The 21,853-nt window shown below is 47.8% G+C and overlaps 1 protein-coding gene across 1 annotated transcript in view; it reads left to right on the top strand.

Moving 5' to 3' along the window:
* Window positions 1–21,853, top strand: part of LOC148443066 (uncharacterized) — a 57,489-nt gene that overhangs the window by 16,600 nt on the left and 19,036 nt on the right. The window contains exons 4-5 of the mRNA XM_088463300.1: window positions 5,286–5,820; window positions 10,935–11,957. Of these exons, the coding sequence (XP_088319426.1) occupies window positions 5,286–5,820; window positions 10,935–11,957 (1,558 nt within the window). The remainder of the gene's footprint in view (window positions 1–5,285; window positions 5,821–10,934; window positions 11,958–21,853) is intronic.

The raw sequence follows: 21,853 nt of genomic DNA, 5'->3' as shown, positions 1-21,853 counted from the left end.
CCGGGGCTCGCTACAAACGGGGCAGCTGTCGATGTTGATCGACAGCTCGACGCCTACCGTTTGTGGGCGGCCCTACTGACATCACGAGTGATGTCAGTAGTGAGCTTCCGGCTCTATTAGGGTCTCGCCGCAAACCCAATGATCGCGACCATCACCTAGTCACTCACTAAAGCTGTGGGTGGTCACCTACAGCTTAGCGAGCGGCCAGGAGGCCGGACAAAAAAAACGCCCTTCAGACCAGTGAGCGGGTCTGAATCAGGGCCTTTGTTTCCGACCGAGGGGTACAGTTTACTTCTAGATTCTGGAGAGCATTATGCAGGTGCTTTGACATTAATTTGAGCTTCTGTTTGGCCTACCAACCCCAGAGTAATGGCTAGACAGAGCAAATAAACCAGGATTTGGAGAAGTTCATTCGGAAGTATGTTTCAGCCAATCAGGATGACTGGATCTCTCTGTTACCATGGGCTGCATTTGCCCACAATAATCTGTATCATGAAGCATCGGGGCACTCTCCATTTTTTACTATATATGGTTTGCATCCTATGCTACCAGCGCTACCAGGTCAGTGTCGTGTCCAGCTGTGCATGGTACAGGAAACCGGTTCTTTAAAATCTGGAAGGAAGTAAAGAAGAATCTGTGAATGGCCTCTTGAAGGTATAAAATGTTTGCAGATAGGAAAAGGAGGAAGGTTCCTGTGTTGAGGTCTGGTGATAAAGTCTGGCTGTCAACCAAACATCTGAGATTGAGAGTTCCTACGATGAAGTTTGCTCCCAGATACATTGGTCCCTTCCAGATTCTTCAGGTTGTTAATCCAATGGCATTCCGTCTGAAACTCCCTAATACACTTAGGATACCCAATGTATTTCATGTGTCCCTCCTAAAACCCCTGGTCCTTAATCGTTTCTCGGCACCTGGCAGTCCTCCTCCAGCGATTGCAATGGACCAGCAGGAGGAGTATGAAGCGAAACAGATCTTGGACCAGGGTTTCTAGAAGAGCTGTTCAGTTCTTGGTGGATTGGAAGGGTATGGACATGAGGAGCGCTGCTGGGTCAAGGCCTCAGATATCATGAGCCCCAGCTTCGTCAGACGTTCCACCGAAGATTTCCTAACAAACCATTTGTGAGGTGTTCGGTGCCCACCCCAAGGGGGGGGGGTGTAATGTTGGATACCTGCTGATATTTACCAGGTCCAGCAGCACTGGAATTCTAAGCAGCGGGCAGTGTCCCCCTGCACCAACTGCTACCATGTGTGGCTTCTCCCTGTTGCGCTTGACACCGGCTAACTACTTGCCGAGTCCAGTGGCGCTGGAGTTCCGGGCGGCGGGCAGTGTCTCCCCGGCATCCGCTGCTGATGGTTGTGGCTCCCCCTGCTGGGCGGCTGTCAGGCTACAGGCTGCCGTGGCTCCTAGGAGCGCGCGTGCCGACCTGTAGGAAAATTTAAAGGGCCATGCACATCTAGTGGTGACATCACAGGATGCGCCTTATCCATGCCCTGCCTATAAAAGGAAGTCCCTGGGAGCACTCCTGTGCCAGAGTATAGGCTCCATTACCTTACTCCAGCGTTCAAGTGCATATCCTGTAATTCGTTCCTGACCTTTGGCTTGTTTTTGACTCCAATTCCGCCTGACCCTTGGTACTGCGTTTGATATTTGGTTCCGACCTTGGCTATTCCCTGAACCCGCTTTTCGTCTGCTCCCTGGTACCATCTTGTCTGTTGGTTCTGACCCGGCCTGTCGACTACATTGTAAATTCTCTACGCTCTATCCAGAGTTCTCCAGCACCTGTATAGGGGAACCTATCCTGAGGGCCGCGACCTGTGTGTCAGACGCAGCCAAGTCCATACCTTCTCGAGAGGGTCCCTGGTGAATACTGCCGGCACATTAAACTCCTCACCTCAGGAATAGGTCGAGCCAATTCCCTAAATACGGGTTGCATCCATTATCTACCCGAGAGTTGCAACATGCACACACAGTATGTGGGTGAGCAGAGACATGCTATGGGAAATGATATGACACACATACTGACTGTAGTCATAATGTATGCTAGGGCATGTTCTCTAGAGGAACATGGGAAAAAAGTGCATATTCAACAGGTTTCGTCATATTCCCCCCCTACACACTTTTTATATCCAATGTCCCGGCAAGTGATAGGCACAGTCCTTAATGTCCAACCCAGGCTGAAGGTAATAAGCAGTTCTCTACCAGGGTCCCAAGTTTGTGGGATCCACATATCCATGGTTCCTATTTCAAAGGTGCCCTAAATAGGCGGAGGACCCATAGGACCGATACTTCCCAACACATCCAGAAGGCAGTGCCTCGCTTCCCTTGCCTCTGGTGCGCTAAGAATTGATCTATTATTCTTTCTTTTGATCCAAAAAGTCACGGCTTACTGCAGAGGAGTAACCAGAACTAAAGGTCCTGAAGTAGCCTTCCCTCCTCATAAGCCCCCCTCATAAGCCATGTATCCACTGTTCAATGTTAAAACATTGAATGGTACCAATAGACTGCCATCCAAGAAATCTGGGCCCTAGTTGTCCTTCCTCAAACATCTGAAATAATCTGGTACAAGAGTTGGGGTACACATGGTCTTCTCTCTGCCCATGCTCACCTCCTTCACCTCTGCGCACTGGGGCAGGGAATACCTTCCACCACCACTCCTCATTCAAGTAACAGCTGCCCAGGGGCAGGCAAATGTTTGGGTCCTGTACCCGTCATTTCAACAGTTGTGACCATTATCTACTCCCCCACACAAGTTGGGGGCTGACAAATGTTAGTGCAACGTGCTGGCTCCTCATCGCCTGGTGCCAGGTATGGACCATCCATCGGGAATATTGCAGCTGGTGGATGCAAGCGAGTTGACAGGACAGGCTGGTCCTGTTCCAGCCCTCCCCCCAAAAGCCAGTGTCTCACCTGGTGCTTCTTCTGCTCTGTCCTTTTCCTGGATAACCTCCACTGCCATCCTACTTGGTTGGGTAACTGGTGAGGTTTAGCTCAGGGTTGTAACCACTGAAGCTTCCATGATTGTCTCCAAAACTACCTTATGCTCTGCAGACTACAGGGTGCTGAGTTGCGCAGTGCCTTCTCTTTGGGAGGGGACAAGGGTTGGTAAATGGTGTCTCCTGACATCCAAGTGATCAGCACTTGTTGGATCTTACTTAGGGCAGGCAAGTACTCTGGCACATAGTTACAGTCCACAAAACTTTCAGGAGGATTTAAGTGGAGCAACATATTCCCCTGCTCTGATATTATGTTAACAGTCTCAGATATTCGTGTCCCTTTTTGGTCACAGGGTTTGTACTGGCATTTAGCAGCTTCTTGTTCTCCAAATTGCTAAATTGAAACAATCCTTCATAACCTTCTTGTGGAGTTAGGGAAGCAGGGTATACACAGGGCACTACCTCTTCATCCTTCCTCGGCAAAATAACTGGGGTGGACATTGCCAATCCGCCGCAATAGGCCTCCCCCAGCTGAAATATGCTGGGCAGCCTGGAGCAAGGTGACAAACAGTGCTTATATGCTTGTGGGTGAGTGGAACAATACTACCCTGTCCATGGTGATCTCCTTTTGGACACAGTCCTCATAGATCCCCTGGCAGCTCATTAATAGGTCTCCATCTTCCACCTCGGAAAAAAGTAAGGTGTAGCTCAGCTCCTCCTTTGGTGCCTGAGTGGTGGGTACCACTTTTATTACACCACTAGCTTTTACCCCTGTATAGTACACTGACCAGCTGTTTACCTCGGGTGTGGGAGAAACTCTTGCAGATGGTGCCTTTCAGCCTCCACCTGGTGACAAGGTGGGATATCCAGGAGGCCCCAATCCAATGCTTCTTCCTCTGCCACCAAAAAGCACTCCTCCAGACGCCAACTGTTCCCACACACTCATCCGTGGACCCAGACGAAGAATCCATATCCAGTAATCAGTGAACACTTTTGTTGGGTCCCCCTGGTCCTGGCGGATACACTGGAGGATATCCTTGCGAGTGCAAAATTGGAAAGGGATGCCTCGCAGCTGACATTCTCCTATCAACTCCACCATGCTCATTTTCATGCTCATTTCTTTCAGTGGTCTACAGGCCCCACTGGTTGGACCACTTGGTCATCTGCCTGGGTTGCAGCAGCCCCATGTCGAACCTCTCTTCTGGCTCTATCTGAGAAGACTGTTGACACTGGACTTGCCCTCCTGTCTTGAAATGTTGGCTTTGTTGTGTCATTTTGGCCACTCGAGCGTTTGCTTACTTTGTGAATTCTACAAACTCTGGCTCCCTAGCAGATTCCATGCAGCTGCCTCCCATTTGCAGTGCAGGAACGCTTACAACAGGTAACACAATTTGTCCTGCATGCTGGCAACTCTCCACCTGATGATAATCTGCCAAACTTCATTCAAGTACTCCCAAATGGTCTGCATCTTTGCAAAAATAAATTATATATCCGGCTTCCCAGCCTGCAGATACGTTGATGAACCTCTATTTACGAGCTCTACTGCCTGGAAGTCTTGAGGCATTGATTTTCTTTCCTTGGTAACATTTTACCTTTCATGGAACTGACACACAATCACTTGCTGGAACCACCTCACTGTGATTTCTCTTTCTTTACGTATGGCTGATCCTATGTTCTCTGCTGTGACCTCACGCTTTCTGTGCTCGTGGGTTGGTGTCTGAATAATCCTACTGTTGCTGTAGGCAAATGTGGATACAGGTTCCGCAGATCACCTTGAGGTTTATTATGAAGACAGAACTGAACAAACCACGGCACACATTCAAAGGTGTCCACACGCGTCCTCAAGCTGTCCACAGATTGATGTAGGTCTTCAAACAATACAGGGTATCAGGTGAAATAACCTGGCTCAACGTCCCAAATAATCCAATACAGTGAGTTCCACAGTGAACCCCTAGCAGAACAGCACCTCTTAGCCAAGGACAGTGAATGACTCTTCACACAGAAGTCCATGCCGTGAGTCCTGTTTACTGACTGCACCGTAATGTTTAGTCAGGGATATATGTCATTAAGGGTTATAAAGGATATGATGTGTAAGATAAGGACAAATGTAGATAAGTGCGGATTAGCTGTACAACAATGAGGTTGTGGTAAAGAAATGCGAAAAGAACACAGTAGAACATTTTGTTAAATAATATAGTTTAAGATACATAGTGGGGAAAAAGAATTAAACAATAAGAGAGGGCAGACTGTAAGTATCATCCCTGGTATGTAGGGAGTGTCCAGTGTGAGGCATCCTTGGTGGGTTCTCTTTCATAGTGGACATGTTACATTTTGGTTATTGTGCTTTTTAGGATGAAGTTCTGACTAATATTAAGGTAGAAAATAAAGTGGGAAAAGAAGAGACGTATGTGACTATAAAGGTAGAAGATATAGAGGGAGAAGGAGAGACGTATGTGACTACTAGAAAGGCAGAAGATATAGAGGGAGAAGAAGAGACATATGTGACTGATATAAAGGCAGAAGATATAGAGGGAGAAGAAGAGACGTATGTGACTGATATGAAGGCAGAAGATATAGAGGGAGAAGAAGAGACGTATGTGACTAATATGAAGGTAGAAGATATAGGGGGAGAAGAGACGAATGTGACTGATATGAAGGTAGAAGATATAGAAGAAGAAGAGACATATGTGACTGATATGAAGGTAGAAGAGAAAGAGGGAGAAGAAGAGACGTATGTGACTGATATGAAGGCAGAAGATATAGATGGAGATGAAGAGACGTATGTGACTGATATGAAGGCAGAAGATATAGATGGAGATGAAGAGACATATGTGAGGTGTGATCAGCAGTGTAAGGAGGAACAAATCCCTACAGATATCAATACAGGTGAGTAATAAACACTTAATACAGAAATTAGTCCTGTATTCTCCTTGCTCACTCACTAGAACAATCTCTTATCCTACACCCTCCTCTGTCACTACAAATTAATGAGGTAAATGTATCTGCCCAGTGGGGGACTCGGAAGCCATCAGCCCCTACTATACTCCTGCTCTCCCCCTCACATCATGTCACTGTGTGTTACCAGCCCAGAGATCTGACCAGTCTCCTCCCCACACTCTCTGGTGTATCTCATACATTAGGAGCCATCAGCCCCTATTATACTCCTGCTCTCCCCCTCACATCATGTCACTGTGTGTTACCAGCCCAGAGATCTGACCAGTCTCCTCCCCACACTCTCTGGTGTATCTCATACATCAGGAGCCATCAGCCCCTATTATACTCCAGCTCTCCCCCTCACATCATGTCACTGTGTGTTATTAGCCCAGAGATCTGACCAGTCTCCTCCCCACACTCTCTGGTCTATCTCATACATCAGGAGCCATCAGCCCCTTTTATACTCCTGCTCTCCCCCTCACATCATGTCACTGTGTGTTACCAGCCCAGAGATCTGACCAGTCTCCTCCCCACACTCTCTGGTGTATCTCATACATCAGGAGCCATCAGCCCCTATTATACTCCAGCTCTCCCCCTCACATCATGTCACTGTGTGTTACCAGCCCAGAGATCTGACCAGTCTCCTCCCCACACTCTCTGGTCTATCTCATACATCAGGAGCCATCAGCCCCTTTTATACTCCTGCTCTCCCCCTCACATCATGTCACTGTGTGTTACCAGCCCAGAGATCTGACCAGTCTCCTCCCACACTCTCTGGTGTATCTCATACATCAGGAGCCATCAGCCCCTATTATACTCCTTCTCTCCCCCTCACATCATGTCACTGTGTGTTACCAGCCCAGAGATCTGACCAGTCTCCTCCCCACACTCTCTGGTGTAGCTCATACATCAGGAGCCATCAGTCCCTATTATACTCCTGCTCTCCTCCTCACATCATGTCACTGTGTGTTACCAGCCCAGAGATCTGACCAGTCTCCTCCCCACACTCTCTGGTGTATCTCATACATCAGGAGCCATCAGCCCCTATTATACTCCTGCTCTCCCCTCTCACATCATGTCACTGTGTGTTACCAGCCCAGAGATCTGACTAGTCTCCTCCCCATATTCTCTGGTGTATCTCATACATCAGGAGCAATCAGCCCTTATTAGACCCATTATCTTCCTTGAGTAATGTTACATTACTGACTGATTTTCAATATGCTGTATACTACATATTACAACACACACGTCACACAAACGACACCTTCTTTACACACAGTGTTATAACCACAAAACTCTAATTGCACAATGTCTTCCTGCAGTCTCTGTGCTTGCATTTTCTGTACTGTTGTGCTTTATCTGCTGACGTCTCTATTCCGCTCTGCCCTTCTGCTGTCTTCCTGTCTGCTGTTGCCAGTCTGTGCCCTGAGCCATTCCCCTGCCCTGTCCTGCTGCCTCCCCCACTCTTTGCCCTGCACCATTCCCCTACCCTGTCCTGTTGCTTCCCCCGCTCTGTGCCGTGCACCATTCCCCTACCCTGTCCTGCTGCCTCCCCCACTCTGTGCCCTGCACCATTCCCCTACCCTGTCCTGCTGCCTCCCCCGCTCTGTGCCCTGCACCATTCCCCTACCCTGTCCTGCTGCCTCCCCCGCTCTGTGCCCTGCACCATTCCCCTACCCTGTCCTGCTGCCTCCCCCGCTCTGTGCCCTGCACCATTCCCCTACCCTGTCCTGCTGCCTCCCCCGCTCTGTGCCCTGCACCATTCCCCTACCCTGTCCTGCTGCCTCCCCCGCTCTGTGCCCTGCACCATTCCTCTACCCTGTCCTGCTGCCTCCCCCGCTCTATGCCCTGCCCCATTCCCCTACCCTGTCCTGCTGCCTCCCCCGCTCTGTGCCCTGCACCATTCCCCTACCCTGTCCTGCTGCCTCCCCCGCTCTGTGCCCAGCACCATTTCCCTACCCTGTCCTGCTTCCTCCCCCGCTCTGTGCCCTGCACCATTCCCCTACCCTGTCCTGCTGCCACCCCCGCTCTGTGCCCTGCACCATTCTTCTACCCTGTCCTGCTGCCTCCCCTGCTCTATGCCCTGCCCCATTCCCCTACCCTGTCCTGCTGCCTCCCCCGCTCTGTGCCCTACACCATTCCCCTACCCTGTCCTGCTGCTTCCCCCGCTCTGTGCCCAGCACCATTCCCCTACCCTGTCCTGCTGCCTCCCCCGCTCTGTGCCCAGCACCATTCCCCTACCCTGTCCTGCTGCCTCCCCCGCTCTGTGCCCTGCACCATTCCCCTACCCTGTCCTGCTGCCTCCCCCGCTCTGTGCCCAGCACCATTCCCCTACCCTGTCCTGCTGCCTCCTCCGCTCTGTCCTGCACCATTCCCCCTACCCTGTCCTGCTGCCTCCCCCGCTCTGTGCCCTGCACCATCTCCCTACCCTGTCCTGCTGCCTCCCCCGCTCTGTGCCCTGTACCATTCCCCTGCCCTGCTGCCTCCCCGCTCTGTGCCCTGTACCATTCCCCTGCCCTGCTGCCTCCCCCGCTCTGTGCCCTGCACCATTCCCCTACCCTGTACTGCTGCCTCCCCCGCTCTGTGCGCTGCGCCATTCCCCTACCCATCCTCCTGCCTCCCCCGCTCTGTGCCCTGCACCATTCCCCTACCATGTCCTGCTGCCTCCCCCGCTCTGTGCCCTGCACCATTCCCATACCCTGTCCTGCTGCCTCCCCCACTCTGTGCCCTGCACCATTCCCCTATCCTGTCCTGCTGCCTCCCCCACTCTGTGCCCTGCACCATTCCCCTATCCTGTCCTGCTGCCTCCCCCACTCTGTGCCCTGCAACATTCCCCTACCCTGTCCTGCCTCCCCCGCTCTGTGCCCTGCACCATTCCCCTACCCTGTCCTGCTGCCTCCCCAGCTCTGTGCCCTGCACCATTCCCCTACCCTGTTCTGCTTCCTCCCCCACTCTGTGCCCTGCACCATTCCCCTACCCTGTTCTGCTTCCTCCCCCACTCTGTGCCCTGCACCATTCCCCTACCCTGTCCTGCTGCCTCCCCCACTCTGTGCCCTGCACCATTCCCCCACCCTGTCCTGCTGCCTCCCCCACTCTGTGCCCTGCACCATTCCCCTATCCTGTCCTGCTGCCTCCCCCACTCTGTGCCCTGCACCATTCCCCTATCCTGTCCTGCTGCCTCCCCCACTCTGTGCCCTGCACCATTCCCCTACCCTGTCCTGCCTCCCCCGCTCTGTGCCCTGCACCATTCCCCTACCCTGTTCTGCTGCCTCCCCCACTCTGTGCCCTGCACCATTCCCCGAGCCTATCCTGCTGTCTCCCCCACTCTGTGCCCTGCACCATTCCCCTACCTTGTCCTGCCTCCCCCGCTCTGTGCCCTGCACCATTCCCCTACCCTGTCCTGCTGCCTCCCCTGCTCTGTGCCCTGCGTCATTCCCTTACCCTATCCTGCTGCCTCCCCAGCTCTGTGCCCTGCGTCATTCCCTTACCCTGTCCTGCTGCCTCCCCAACTCTGTGCCCTGCACCATTCCCCTACCCTGTCCTGCTGCCTCCCCAGGTCTGTGCCCTGTACCATTCCCATATCCTGTCCTGCTTTCTCCCCTGCACCATTCCCATACCCTGTCCTGCTGCCTCCCCTGCTCTGTGCCCTGCACCATTCTCCTATCCTGTCCTGCTTTCTCCCCTGCTCTGTGCCGCCATCATTCTGTGTTGCTCTGTCCTATCGCTCTCCTTCCCTCTCAGCGGTTATCTACAGTAACTCATTACCCTGTTAGTAGCATGACTCTGGTGGGGCTTCTCTCCCTGAGGATGACCAGAGGACCATATAGAGGCTGCTTTTGCTACATATATATCCACCTGGAGAACTTTGTGTAGTGTGGACGCAGTTGTTGATTAGCCGACAAGTTTCCCGTGTTTATGTGTGAGGGCGGTCTCTAGATGGGTATTGTGGTTCACCAACGTCACTGGCAAATGAGGCTTCCTGCTCTGTGATGAAGTTACCCAGCAAAGTCTGCATTTGGTGGGGAAGGGGGGTTGGAGATATATATTGGTGATATGCCATAATCACATCCCTGTAGCTGGGTCTATGACATTTGCTGATAATGCGCTTGTGGCATTTTTTTTGTATTCAAAAAGAAAAACATAAGGGGCCCGTATATCAGCAATCTAAACAAAACTAAATTACACATTCTGTGAATTCCCCCCCACCCCGATTTAAAGATTCCCGAATCCACCAATGTGTGCCCATATATTACACATAGTTGTCAGTGATTTGCAGATCATTTACATCAATTCACAGATCTGCCAATCGTGAATGTCCCATAATTTCACTAAAACAGTCAGCAAATCGGTTGATCATAGCCATACAGCACCAATCAACTGTATAGCCCTAATTAAGTTCTGAAAATCAACATTTTGTAGAACCTGATTTAGTGATTCTGAGCACTTTTTCATCAGGATCAGCAATTGGTGAACCCCATACATTTTTGGGACAATCATCTACAAAATTCCAAATTGCCCCAATGCATCGCAGAGGAATGGGGTCCATTATTTGTTGTTGATACATTTGTAATTGTGATAAAATGGTAGTTTGCAAGATGAAATTAAACAACTGAACGTCTTTATTAATAATTGTAACACGGTTGTGTAGTGGTTAGCATTGCTGTCTCCAGAGCACTGAACTCATGAGTTTAATTCCCGAACAAGGTGTATGTGTTTCCCCCAACCATACAAAAATCATACTGGTGGGTAAATTGGCTTCTGACTCAAATTAACCCTAGTGTGTGTATGTGTGTCCATGTGGTAGGGAATACAGGGGTCTGTTTACTAATCAGTGTTAGGAGACAGAGTGAAAAGTGATAAGGTGCCAGCCAATCAGGTCCCAACTGCCATCTCACTTTACTGGCACCTTATCACTTTTCATTCTGTCTCCTAACACTGCTTAGTAAATAGATCCCATAGATTGTTTGCTCTAGTGGGACACAGCCTGATGTGAATGACTATTCTCTGTAAAATGCTGCGTAGTATGTCTGGGCTACATAAAGAATTGTGAATAATATTATTTCCAGCAGATGGACGCACAAGCAGTAATGCCTTGGAGGGAGATCTCATCGTGTCTGCAGATATTAATATAGAAGATAACATCACACAGGAATCTCTAGGAGACAGCCCTGTTATGCTAAATATATATGCGGTACCTCACTGTGCAGATATATCATCTGATCCCTCTAATCGCAAGGACTGTTCTTATGATACTTCAACTTTTGTTACACATGGGGCAGCTCGTGCACCTGATAAAATATATCCATGTTCTGAGTGTGGGAAATGTTTTACATATAAATCACTTCTTGTGACACATCAGAGAAGTCACACAGGTGAGAAGCCATTTCCATGCGATGAGTGTGGAAAATGTTTTACATATAAATCATATCTTGTTAAACATCAGAGAAGTCACACAGGTGAGAGGCCATTTCCATGCAATGAGTGTGGAAAATGTTTTACATTTAAATCTGTTCTTGTTGCACATCAGAGAAGTCACACAGGTGAGAGACCATTTTCATGTTCTCAGTGTGGGAAATGTTTTACGCGGATAGCAAATCTTGTTACACATCAGAGAAGTCACACAGGTGAGAGACCATTTCCGTGTTCTGAGTGTAGGAAATGTTTTACACGGAAATCAGATCTTGTTGCACATCAGAGAAGTCACACAGGTGTGAAACCATTTTCATGTTCACACTGTGGGAAATGTTTTATACAGAATTCAGCTCTTGTTGTACATCAGAGAAGTCACACAGGTGAGAAACCATTTCCATGCTCTGAGTGTGGAAAATGTTTTTCAAATAAATCAGCTCTTGGTAAACATGAGAGAAGTCACATAGGTGAGAAACCATTTCCATGCTCTGAGTGTGGAAAATGTTTTGCACAGAAATCAGATCTTGTTGCACATCAGAAAAGTCACACAGGTGAAAATCCATTTCCATGCTCTGAGTGTGGGAAATGTTTTACATATAAATCAGTTCTTGTTACACATCAGAGAAGTCACACAGGTGAGAAACCATTTCCATGCTCTGAGTGTGGGAAATGTTTTCCACATAAATCTCATCTTGTTAGACATCAAATTTCACACAAGAAAAAATAATTTCTATGAGCTGATACAAAACAGGGTTGTAGCAACACTCCAGTATTTTAACATTTTGTATACAATAATTATATATAACCTGATTATAAATAATAATTATGGCACAACTGTGTATAAAATTAATTTTATTTAAATATAATTATAATTAATAAATAAATACTTCTTCATCAGACGCTCCTAATAAGGGTCAAGCTTACTACCCCAATCAAAAAATACAATAATACGGGTGAGTACTATTTCTCGACAATCAATTGCCTAATCAATAACACTATATAGTGTTCATCCAAAGAGCGCTAATGAACATTTTAAAATGTTATTAAAATAAGCCAAATGACAACACAATGAATCATAAAAATGACTGCAAGAAACACATCACATAATATACAAATGTAAAACACAGGGTCTCATTCAGAGCCGCTCGTAAGCGCTCGTTCGTTCCGAGCGATGTTCGCACAACTGCGCATGCGTACGGATTGTAATACGCATGCGCGAACCAGTCAGTGCGGCCGAAAATCGTGTGCTCGCAATATAGCAAATGCCTGCTATTTTGAGTGACAGGATGAGGCGTATGTGGGTGGTAACAGGGGAAGGTGCTTGAAAACGGGGAGTGGAGATCAGAACGCAGGCGTGCCTAAAGGTCAAAACAGGCGTTTTATGGGTGTGCATAATTAATACAGCAGCGTCATTGACCACGTCACTTGGTTATTTTATAGTCAGAACTGCTCGCAACATTGCAGTAGGAAAAACCAACCACAAGAATAGCGAGCAGTTCAGACGCTGTTCGATGTACTCGATTAATCTAATAAATAGCGGACATGACGTATGATGCGAGCGGCCAGGGGGCGTATTTTTAAAAAAAGACCACATGTTTTGTTCGCTCGTTCAGACATGGAGGCGTGAACAGACCGCAAAGAGCGAACGGTTCATTTGAATAGCCACCCCCTTTTTCTGAACGAGCGAGCGCAAATACCGTCCGGCTCTGAATCAGACCCACAATTTGTTCATAAGGGCACCTCTGCACTAGGTGCACCTAATTTGTAGTCTGGCCAATAAGTATTCAGTCTATATAGCGATTATGGTTCCTAGATCATGTAAAGGAAGTTTTTAGTCCCAAATGTGATGCTTTCAAACCCCTGTAAAGAGGTGTAGCACTTGTCCCTTGTGAATTAAGATATATAATCGATCTCATAATAAGCTGCACTTCGATAGTCAATGGTGCCTTTAAATTCAGTTACCCACTGTGAGCAGATGTAATATTTGCCAATGGTCTGCAGAACTCGTATCTCTAACCACTGAAAACTGTGACAGATGGTATTAATAGCGGCTGAACAGATTTCAGTATCCTGCTGTATTAATGTGTAGTCCGACACACACACACAGTAGTGTTCCCGCTAGGCTGTTTCAGTGGGGCGCCGCGCCCTGCTCTGTTTCTAAAGGGCAGAAACAGCCTGCCCTCCGACACGGCGCCCCACTGAAACAGCCTGCGGGTTGTCCCCTCCCGCGGGTCACAGTGTCCCATGAGTGGGGAAAACAGCGGTGCAGCGATGCGCCCGACATCCATTCACAGTGACCGTAGCGCTTGGGGGCTGCCTCGCATGTCCATAAGTGCTGGACACGCCCCCAAAAGTGATGAAAAGGAGACGCATCAGAGATACGCCTCTTTTCCTTGGCCACGCCCCACTGGCGCACACAGAAGTGCCCTCTCTCTAGGTCCGGCAACCTGCCCGGCGCAGGACCTAGAGTGAACACTACACAGTAATATTATCGTCCTGAGTAGATGTTCTCTGGTGCCGTGTGTGCAGTGAGGACAGCTATGGTAATATGGAACCGCTTCAGTGATTTCAATATTAGTTGTGGGTGAATACAGGGCACCTTCTGCCGCCAAACAGTGATCTCATTGAGAACAGTGCAGTCATCTCCGGTCAGCAGATGTGGTGGCAGACCTCCAAAAAATTATACTGGGTGCACTCAGATGATATAAAGTCCTTACGCGTTCCTCCACTCAGGTGTGCAGCAGTTTCCTCAGGGGAAGAGATTTTAACATTGTAGGTTAATCATCCTCAGATAATTGGGATGTGTGTCATTATTATAAGACTGGAAATGATCATTTAGGTGAAACTAACAGTATTGTCTTTATTCTATTAGATATTGTCACAACTCTCTGCAGTAATAACAGATCACAGCGTTGTTATATAGGGGATACATTTTATGCATTTCAAACACGTAAAAGATAAAATACATTATTATATTTCAAATCAGATTTTATTATTGAACCTTATGGATAGAAACCAACGATCTGCTCTTTTGGAATGATAGATTAATGGTGATGTACGAACCACAAAATATTGATGGTGGCTAGGAAAAGTAAAATAAAAATATTAGCTTTCTTTTTACTGTCTCGCAATTTAATGAAAAATATTTTGACCTTTTTTTTGCCTGTTTTGGGGAGATTTTGCTTTTTTAGGAGAATTAAACTAATGGTATTTTCTTGGAAAAAAAACAAGATATGTATTGTGTGGGCACTGCATAAATCATACAATGCAGAGAGACAATTATTGTCAGCGCTTGTCATCACCACTACAAATCTGTATTATCTCTAGCAAATAACACCATGGTCAGCCCAACGTCCAGGGTTCCTCTTTATCTGCCAGTTCCTACTCTATGAAATCTGCCTCATACCCCATTAACGTGCAGGTAGATGTGGTCACCTCCCAGATACAGAGGATAACATCTAGGTAAGGGCTGGTGTGTGATCCCTGTGTATTCATTAATGGCATTAATAGTGTCACACAGCCAGTACCATGTATAATATGGGTAAAACCATCCATAAACATGTTACCCTTCTGTTACTGCATAGATAATTACTGACATTGAAATGTAACGAGCCCAGAAAGGGTCAGCAGGGAAGTGGGGTAAAGGATGGAGCATGTGGGTATTTACAGGAACCATTCCGGGTTAGCGGGTGCTGCAGGGACTATTTTCCCACCTGCAAGAGGACTACAATATTGTACATGCTTAGAGATGGTACAATTCGAACCTCAGCCTATTCTGTAATTGGGGCTTTTTTTCTACCTCCCACGCTAGCTTAATGTGGAAAAGCAGATATGCAGGGACATAAATACACATGAAATAAGAACATGCAAACACACAAATTAGGTTAGAGGAGCATTCTGTAGAGTTCTGATGAAAGGTGTGGCCATGTTTGCCCGACATAAACCCAATCAAGCCTTTATGGGACGTGGTGGAGAGGTCAATCCGCACCCAAGATCTCTCTAGAGGTCTACCGTCCACTTGTGGAATCGATGCCACTTCCATTTGCTACATTTCGGCGTGGTTCAATAAGTAAGGTAACAAGACCTCTCACGTGTGTAAGGTTCTGTATTTCATTCTAGTTTCCCACCAGGCCAGAGCAAGTAGATCACTGCTTCCCCCCATGGCCATTGGACTGTGCCTCATATCAGTCATACTGTCCCAACATCAGTTGTAAGATGGCGGAAACGTGTTCAAACATTGAGGTGCGTAGCGTGATCAGATTTCTGTGTCTAAAGGTCACATCAGCAGCTGAAATTCATCGCCAAATTGTTGAGGAAAACAACCAGGGTTGCTGTGAATAGACATTGTATCGCTGTGTAATAACGCCAGGCCACACAACTGCACGCATGAGTTATGGCGCTAATATTGGAAGGTTCTGGACCATCCTCCTTACAGCCCTGACATGGTACTAAGTAATTTCCATCTCTTTGGACCATTGAAGAAGCTCCTGGGTGGAAGGCGATGCGCAACCAACAGTGGAGTTCAGCATTCGTCATGTCCTGGCATCAGGTGCTTAACACTGATTTCTTCTATGCTGGAATAGATGCCTTGGTGTAACATTGGAACATCTGCACAATCTGGTCCAAATTATTACGAGGATGACTGGGTATTAAGAGATCACAAGGACGTATCATACATGCCAGCCCTATTTGCTGTGGTCATTGATGCAGCTCTTTGTGCTTTTATTTGGGACAAAATTACAGCACAAGCTACAAATAAAACTTCAGTACACAATTACTGACGTTACTGGTCCCTCGGTAAATGTTCTGGTTAGGGCTGAGAAATAATAAAATTCGGGTTGTTCCCTAGAAACTTTGGTCACTACCAAATAAGCTACTAGTATGACATCCTGAATTGCAGAGCGCTCTCTATAACATTGATAACATACAATACAGAAGCCAGATGGCTCAGCAGCACCAGTCTTGGTTGAAGTAACTGTAAACAGGTTTTAAACCCCTAAAGATACAATATAGAGGGGTTAGAATACATTCCTTTACTGCTCTCCCAAATACATAGTTACTTTGTGATCTGTAAAGTAGACTTCATGGAAGTTTACCATTCTGTATCAATACATCCAATGTACAGCTACTTGTTCTGCTGCTACTGTAGGCTATTCTATACTAATGGGTCATTATAATTATATGAACGAGCTAATACTCCATACACATTGTCACGGTGAGGAAGCAGCCATTACTGTCAGTAAGGAGGCCAGTGCATAGTCTTATCTAGCTGACATTCTCATGGCACCGTCATAGTGTCACACGCTCATATCTCATCACACCATAGTGTCACACACTCATACCTCATCACAGCACCGTCATAGTGTCACACACTCATACCTCATCACATCACCGTCATAGTGTCACACACTCATACCTCATCACATCACCGTCATAGTGTCACACACTCATACCTCATCACATCACCGTCATAGTGTCACACACTCATACCTCATCACAGCACCGTCATAGTGTCACACACTCATACCTCATCACAGCACCGTCATAGTGTCACACACTCATACCTCACCACAGCACCATCATAGTGTCCCTCATACCTCATCACAGCACAGTCATAGTGTCACACACTCATACCTCATCACAGCACCATCATAGTGTCCCTCATACCTCATCACAGCACCGTCATAGTGTCACACACTCATACCTCATCACAGCACCATCATAGTGTCACACACTCATACCTCATCACAGCACCTTCATAGTGTCACACGCTCATACCTCATCACAGCACCATCATAGTGTCACACACTCATACCTCATCACAGCACCTTCATAGTGTCACACGCTCATACCTCATCACAGCACCGTCATAGTGTCACACACTCATACCTCATCACATCACCATCATAGTGTCACACACTCATACCTCATCACAGCACCTTCATAGTGTCACACGCTCATACCTCATCACAGCACCGTCATAGTGTCACACACTCATACCTCATCACATCACCATCATAGTGTCACTCACTCATACCACATCACAGCACCTTCATAGTGTCACACGCTCAAACCTCATCACAGCACCGTCATAGTGTCACTCACTCATACCTCATCACACCATAGTGTCACACACTCATACCTCATCACAGCACCGTCATAGTGTCCCACACTCATACCTCATCACACCATAGTGTCACACACTCATACCTCATCACAGCACCGTCATAGTGTCCCACACTCATACCTCATCACAGCACCATCATAGTGTCACACACTCATACCTCATCACAGCACCATCATAGTGTCCCACACTCATACATCAACACAGCACCGTCATAGTGTCACACACTCGTACCTCATCACAGCACCTTCATAGTGTCACACACTTGTACATCACAGCACCGTCATAGTGTCACACACTCATACCTCATCACCGCACTGTCATAGTCTCACCCACTCATACCTCATCACACCACCGTCATAGTGTCACACACTCGTACCTCATCACAGCACCGTCATAGTGTCACACACTCGTACCTCATCACAGCACCTTCATAGTGTCACACTCTCGTACCTCATCACAGCACCGTCATAGTGTCACACACTCGTACCTCATCACAGCACCTTCATAGTGTCACACACTCGTACCTCATCACAGCATTGTCAGTGTCACACACTCGTACCTCATCACAGCACCATCATAGTGTCACACGCTCATACCTCATGACAGCACCGTCATAGTGTCACACACTCGTACCTCATCACAGCAGCGTCATAGTGTCACACGCTCATACCTCATCACAGCACCGTCAGTGTCACACACTCGTACCTCATCACAGCACCGTCATAGTGTCACACGCTCATACCTCATCATAATACCGTCATAGTGTCACACACTCAAACCTCATCACAGCACCATCATAGTGTCACACACTCATACCTCATCACAGCACCGTTATAGTGACACACTCGCACCTCATCACAGCACCGTCAGTGTCACACACTCATACCTCATCACAGCACCGTCATAGTGTCACACACTCATACCTCATCACAGCACCGTTATAGTGACACACTCGCACCTCATCACAGCACCGTCATAGTGTCACACACTCATACCTCATCACAGCACCGTCATAGTGTCACACATTCGTACCTCATCACAGTGCCTTCATAGTGTCACACACTCGTACCTCATCACAGCACCAGCATAGTGTCACACACTCGTACCTCATCAACGCACTGTCATAGTGTCACCCACTCGTACCTCATCACAGCTGTGTCATAGTGTAACACGCATAAATCATCACAGCACCGTCATAGTGTCACAAACTCGTACATCATCACAGCCCCGTCATAGTGTCACACACTCGTACCTCATCACAGCACCATCATGGTGTCACACACATACCTCATCACAGCACCATCATAGTGTCACACACTCATACCTCTTCACAGCACCATCATAGTGTCACACACTCATACCTCATCACAGCACCGTTATAATGTCATACACTCATACCTCATCACAACACCGTCAGTGTCAAACACTCATACCTCATCATAGCACCGTCATAGTATCACACACTCATACCTCATCACAGCACCGTCATAGTGTGACACACTCATACCTCATCACCGCACCGTCATAGTATCACACACTCATACCTCATCACCACACTTTCATAATGTCACACGCACATACCTCATCACAGCACTGTCATAGTGTCACACTCATACCTCATCACAGCACCATCATGATGCCACACACTCATACCTCATCACATCACCTTCATAGTGTCACACACTCGTACTTCATCACAGCACCATCATAGTGTCACACACTCGTACCTCATCACAGCAGCGTCACACATACCTCATCACAGCACAGTCATAGTGTCACACACACATACCTTATCACAGCACCGTCATAGTGTCACACACTTGCACCTCATCACAGCACCGTTATAATGTCATACACTCATACCTCATCACAACACCGTCAGTGTCAAACACTCATACCTCATCATAGCACCGTCATAGTATCACACACTCATACCTGATCACAGCACCGTCATAGTGTCACACACTCATACCTCATCACCGCACCGTCATAGTATCACACACTCATACCTCATCACCGCACTTTCATAATGTCACACGCACATACCTCATCACAGCACCGTCATAGTGTCACACTCATACCTCATCACAGCACCTTCATAGTGTCACACACTCGTACCTCATCACAGCACCATCACACATACCTCATCACAGCACAGTCATAGTATCACACACTCATACCTCATCACCGCACTTTCATAATGTCACACGCACATACCTCATCACAGCACCATCATAGTGTCACACACATACCTTATCACAGCACCGTCATAGTGTCACACACTCGCACCTCATCACAGCACCGTCATAGTGTCACACGCATAACTCATCACAGCACCGTCATAGTGTCACACACTCGTACCTCATCACAGCACTGTCATAGTGTCACACAGTCACACACTTGTACATCACAGCACCTTCATAGTGTCACACACTCGTACCTCATCACCGCACTGTCACAGTGTCTCCCACTCGTACCTCATCACAGCTGTGTCATAGTGTAACACGCATAAATCATCACAGCACCTTCATAGTGTCACACACTCGTACATCATCACAGCCCCGTCATAGTGTCACACACTCGTACCTCATCACAGCACCATCATGGTGTCACACACATACCTCATCACAGCACCATCATAGTGTCACACACTCATACCTCTTCACAGCACCGACATAGTGTCACACACTCATACCTCATCACAACACCGTCATAGTGTCACACACTCATACCTCATCACCGCACCGTTATAGTGTCACACACTCATACTTCATCACCGCACCGTTATAGTGTCACACACTCATACTTCATCACCGCACCTTCATAGTGTCACACGCACATACCTCATCACAGCACCGTCATAGTGTCACACACTTATACCTCATCACATCACCTTCATAGTGTCACACACTCGTACTTCATCACAGCACCGTCATAGTGTCACACGCTCGTACCTCATCACAGCAGCGTCATAGTGTCACACGCTCATACCTCATCACAGCAGCGTCATAGTGTCACACGCTCATACCTCCTCACAACACCGTCATAGTGTCACACGCTCATACCTCATCACAGCACCGTCATAGTGTCACACACTCATGCCTCATCACAGCACCGTCATAGTGTCACACACTCATACCTCATCACAGCACCGTCACACATACCTCATCACAGCACAGTCATAGTGTCACACGCATAACTCATCACAGCACCGTCATAGTGTCACACACTTGTACATCACAGCACCGTCATAGTGTCACACACTCATACCTCATCACCGCACTGTCATAGTCTCACCCACTCATACCTCATCACACCACCGTCATAGTGTCACACACTCGTACCTCAACACAGCACCGTCATAGTGTCACACACTCGTACCTCATCACAGCACCTTCATAGTGTCACACACTTGTACATCACAGCACCGTCATAGTGTCACACACTCATACCTCATCACCGCACTGTCATAGTCTCACCCACTCATACCTCATCACACCACCGTCATAGTGTCACACACTCGTACCTCATCACAGCACCGTCATAGTGTCACACACTCGTACCTCATCACAGCACCTTCATAGTGTCACACTCTCGTACCTCATCACAGCACCGTCATAGTGTCATACACTCGTACTTCATCAGAGCAATGTCATAGTGTCATACACTCATACCTCATCACATCACCATCATAGTGTCACACACTCATACCTCATCATAATACCGTCATAGTGTCACACACTCATACCTCATCACAGCACCATCATAGTGCCACACACTCATACCTCATCATGCACCATCATAGTGTCACACACTCATACCTCATCATAATACCGTAATAGTGTCACACACTCATACCTCATCACAGCACCATCATAGTGTCACACACTCATACATCACAGCAGCGTCACAGTGTCACACGCTCATACCTCATGACAGCACCGTCATAGTGTCACACACTCGCACCTCATCACAGCACCGTCACACGTACCTCATCACAGCAGTCATAGTGTCACACACACTTACCTTATCACAGCACCGTCATAGTGTCACACACACATACCTCATCACAGCAACGTCATAGTGTCACACACTCGTACCTCATCACAGCACCTTCATATTGTCACACACTCGTACCTCATCACAGCATCGTCAGTGTCACACACTCGTACCTCATCACAGCACCGTCATAGTGTCACACGCTCATACCTCATGACAGCACCGTCATAGTGTCACACACTCGTACTTCACCACAGCACCGTCAGTGTCATACACTCATACCTCATCACAGCAGCGTCATAGTGTCACACTCTCATACCTCATGACAGCACCGTCATAGTGTCACACACTCGCACCTCATCATAGCACCGTCACACGTACCTCATCACAGCAGTCATAGTGTCACACGCTCATACCTCATCACAGCACCGTCAGTGTCACACACTCATA

The sequence above is a fragment of the Taudactylus pleione genome, unplaced genomic scaffold (genome assembly GCF_031769625.1).
Source record: "Taudactylus pleione unplaced genomic scaffold, aTauple2 ptg001337l, whole genome shotgun sequence".
In the NCBI taxonomy this organism is placed as follows: Eukaryota; Metazoa; Chordata; class Amphibia; order Anura; family Myobatrachidae; genus Taudactylus; species Taudactylus pleione.
The sequence above is the reverse complement of the archived record's forward strand: the minus strand, read 5'-3'. Positions and strand labels throughout refer to the sequence as shown.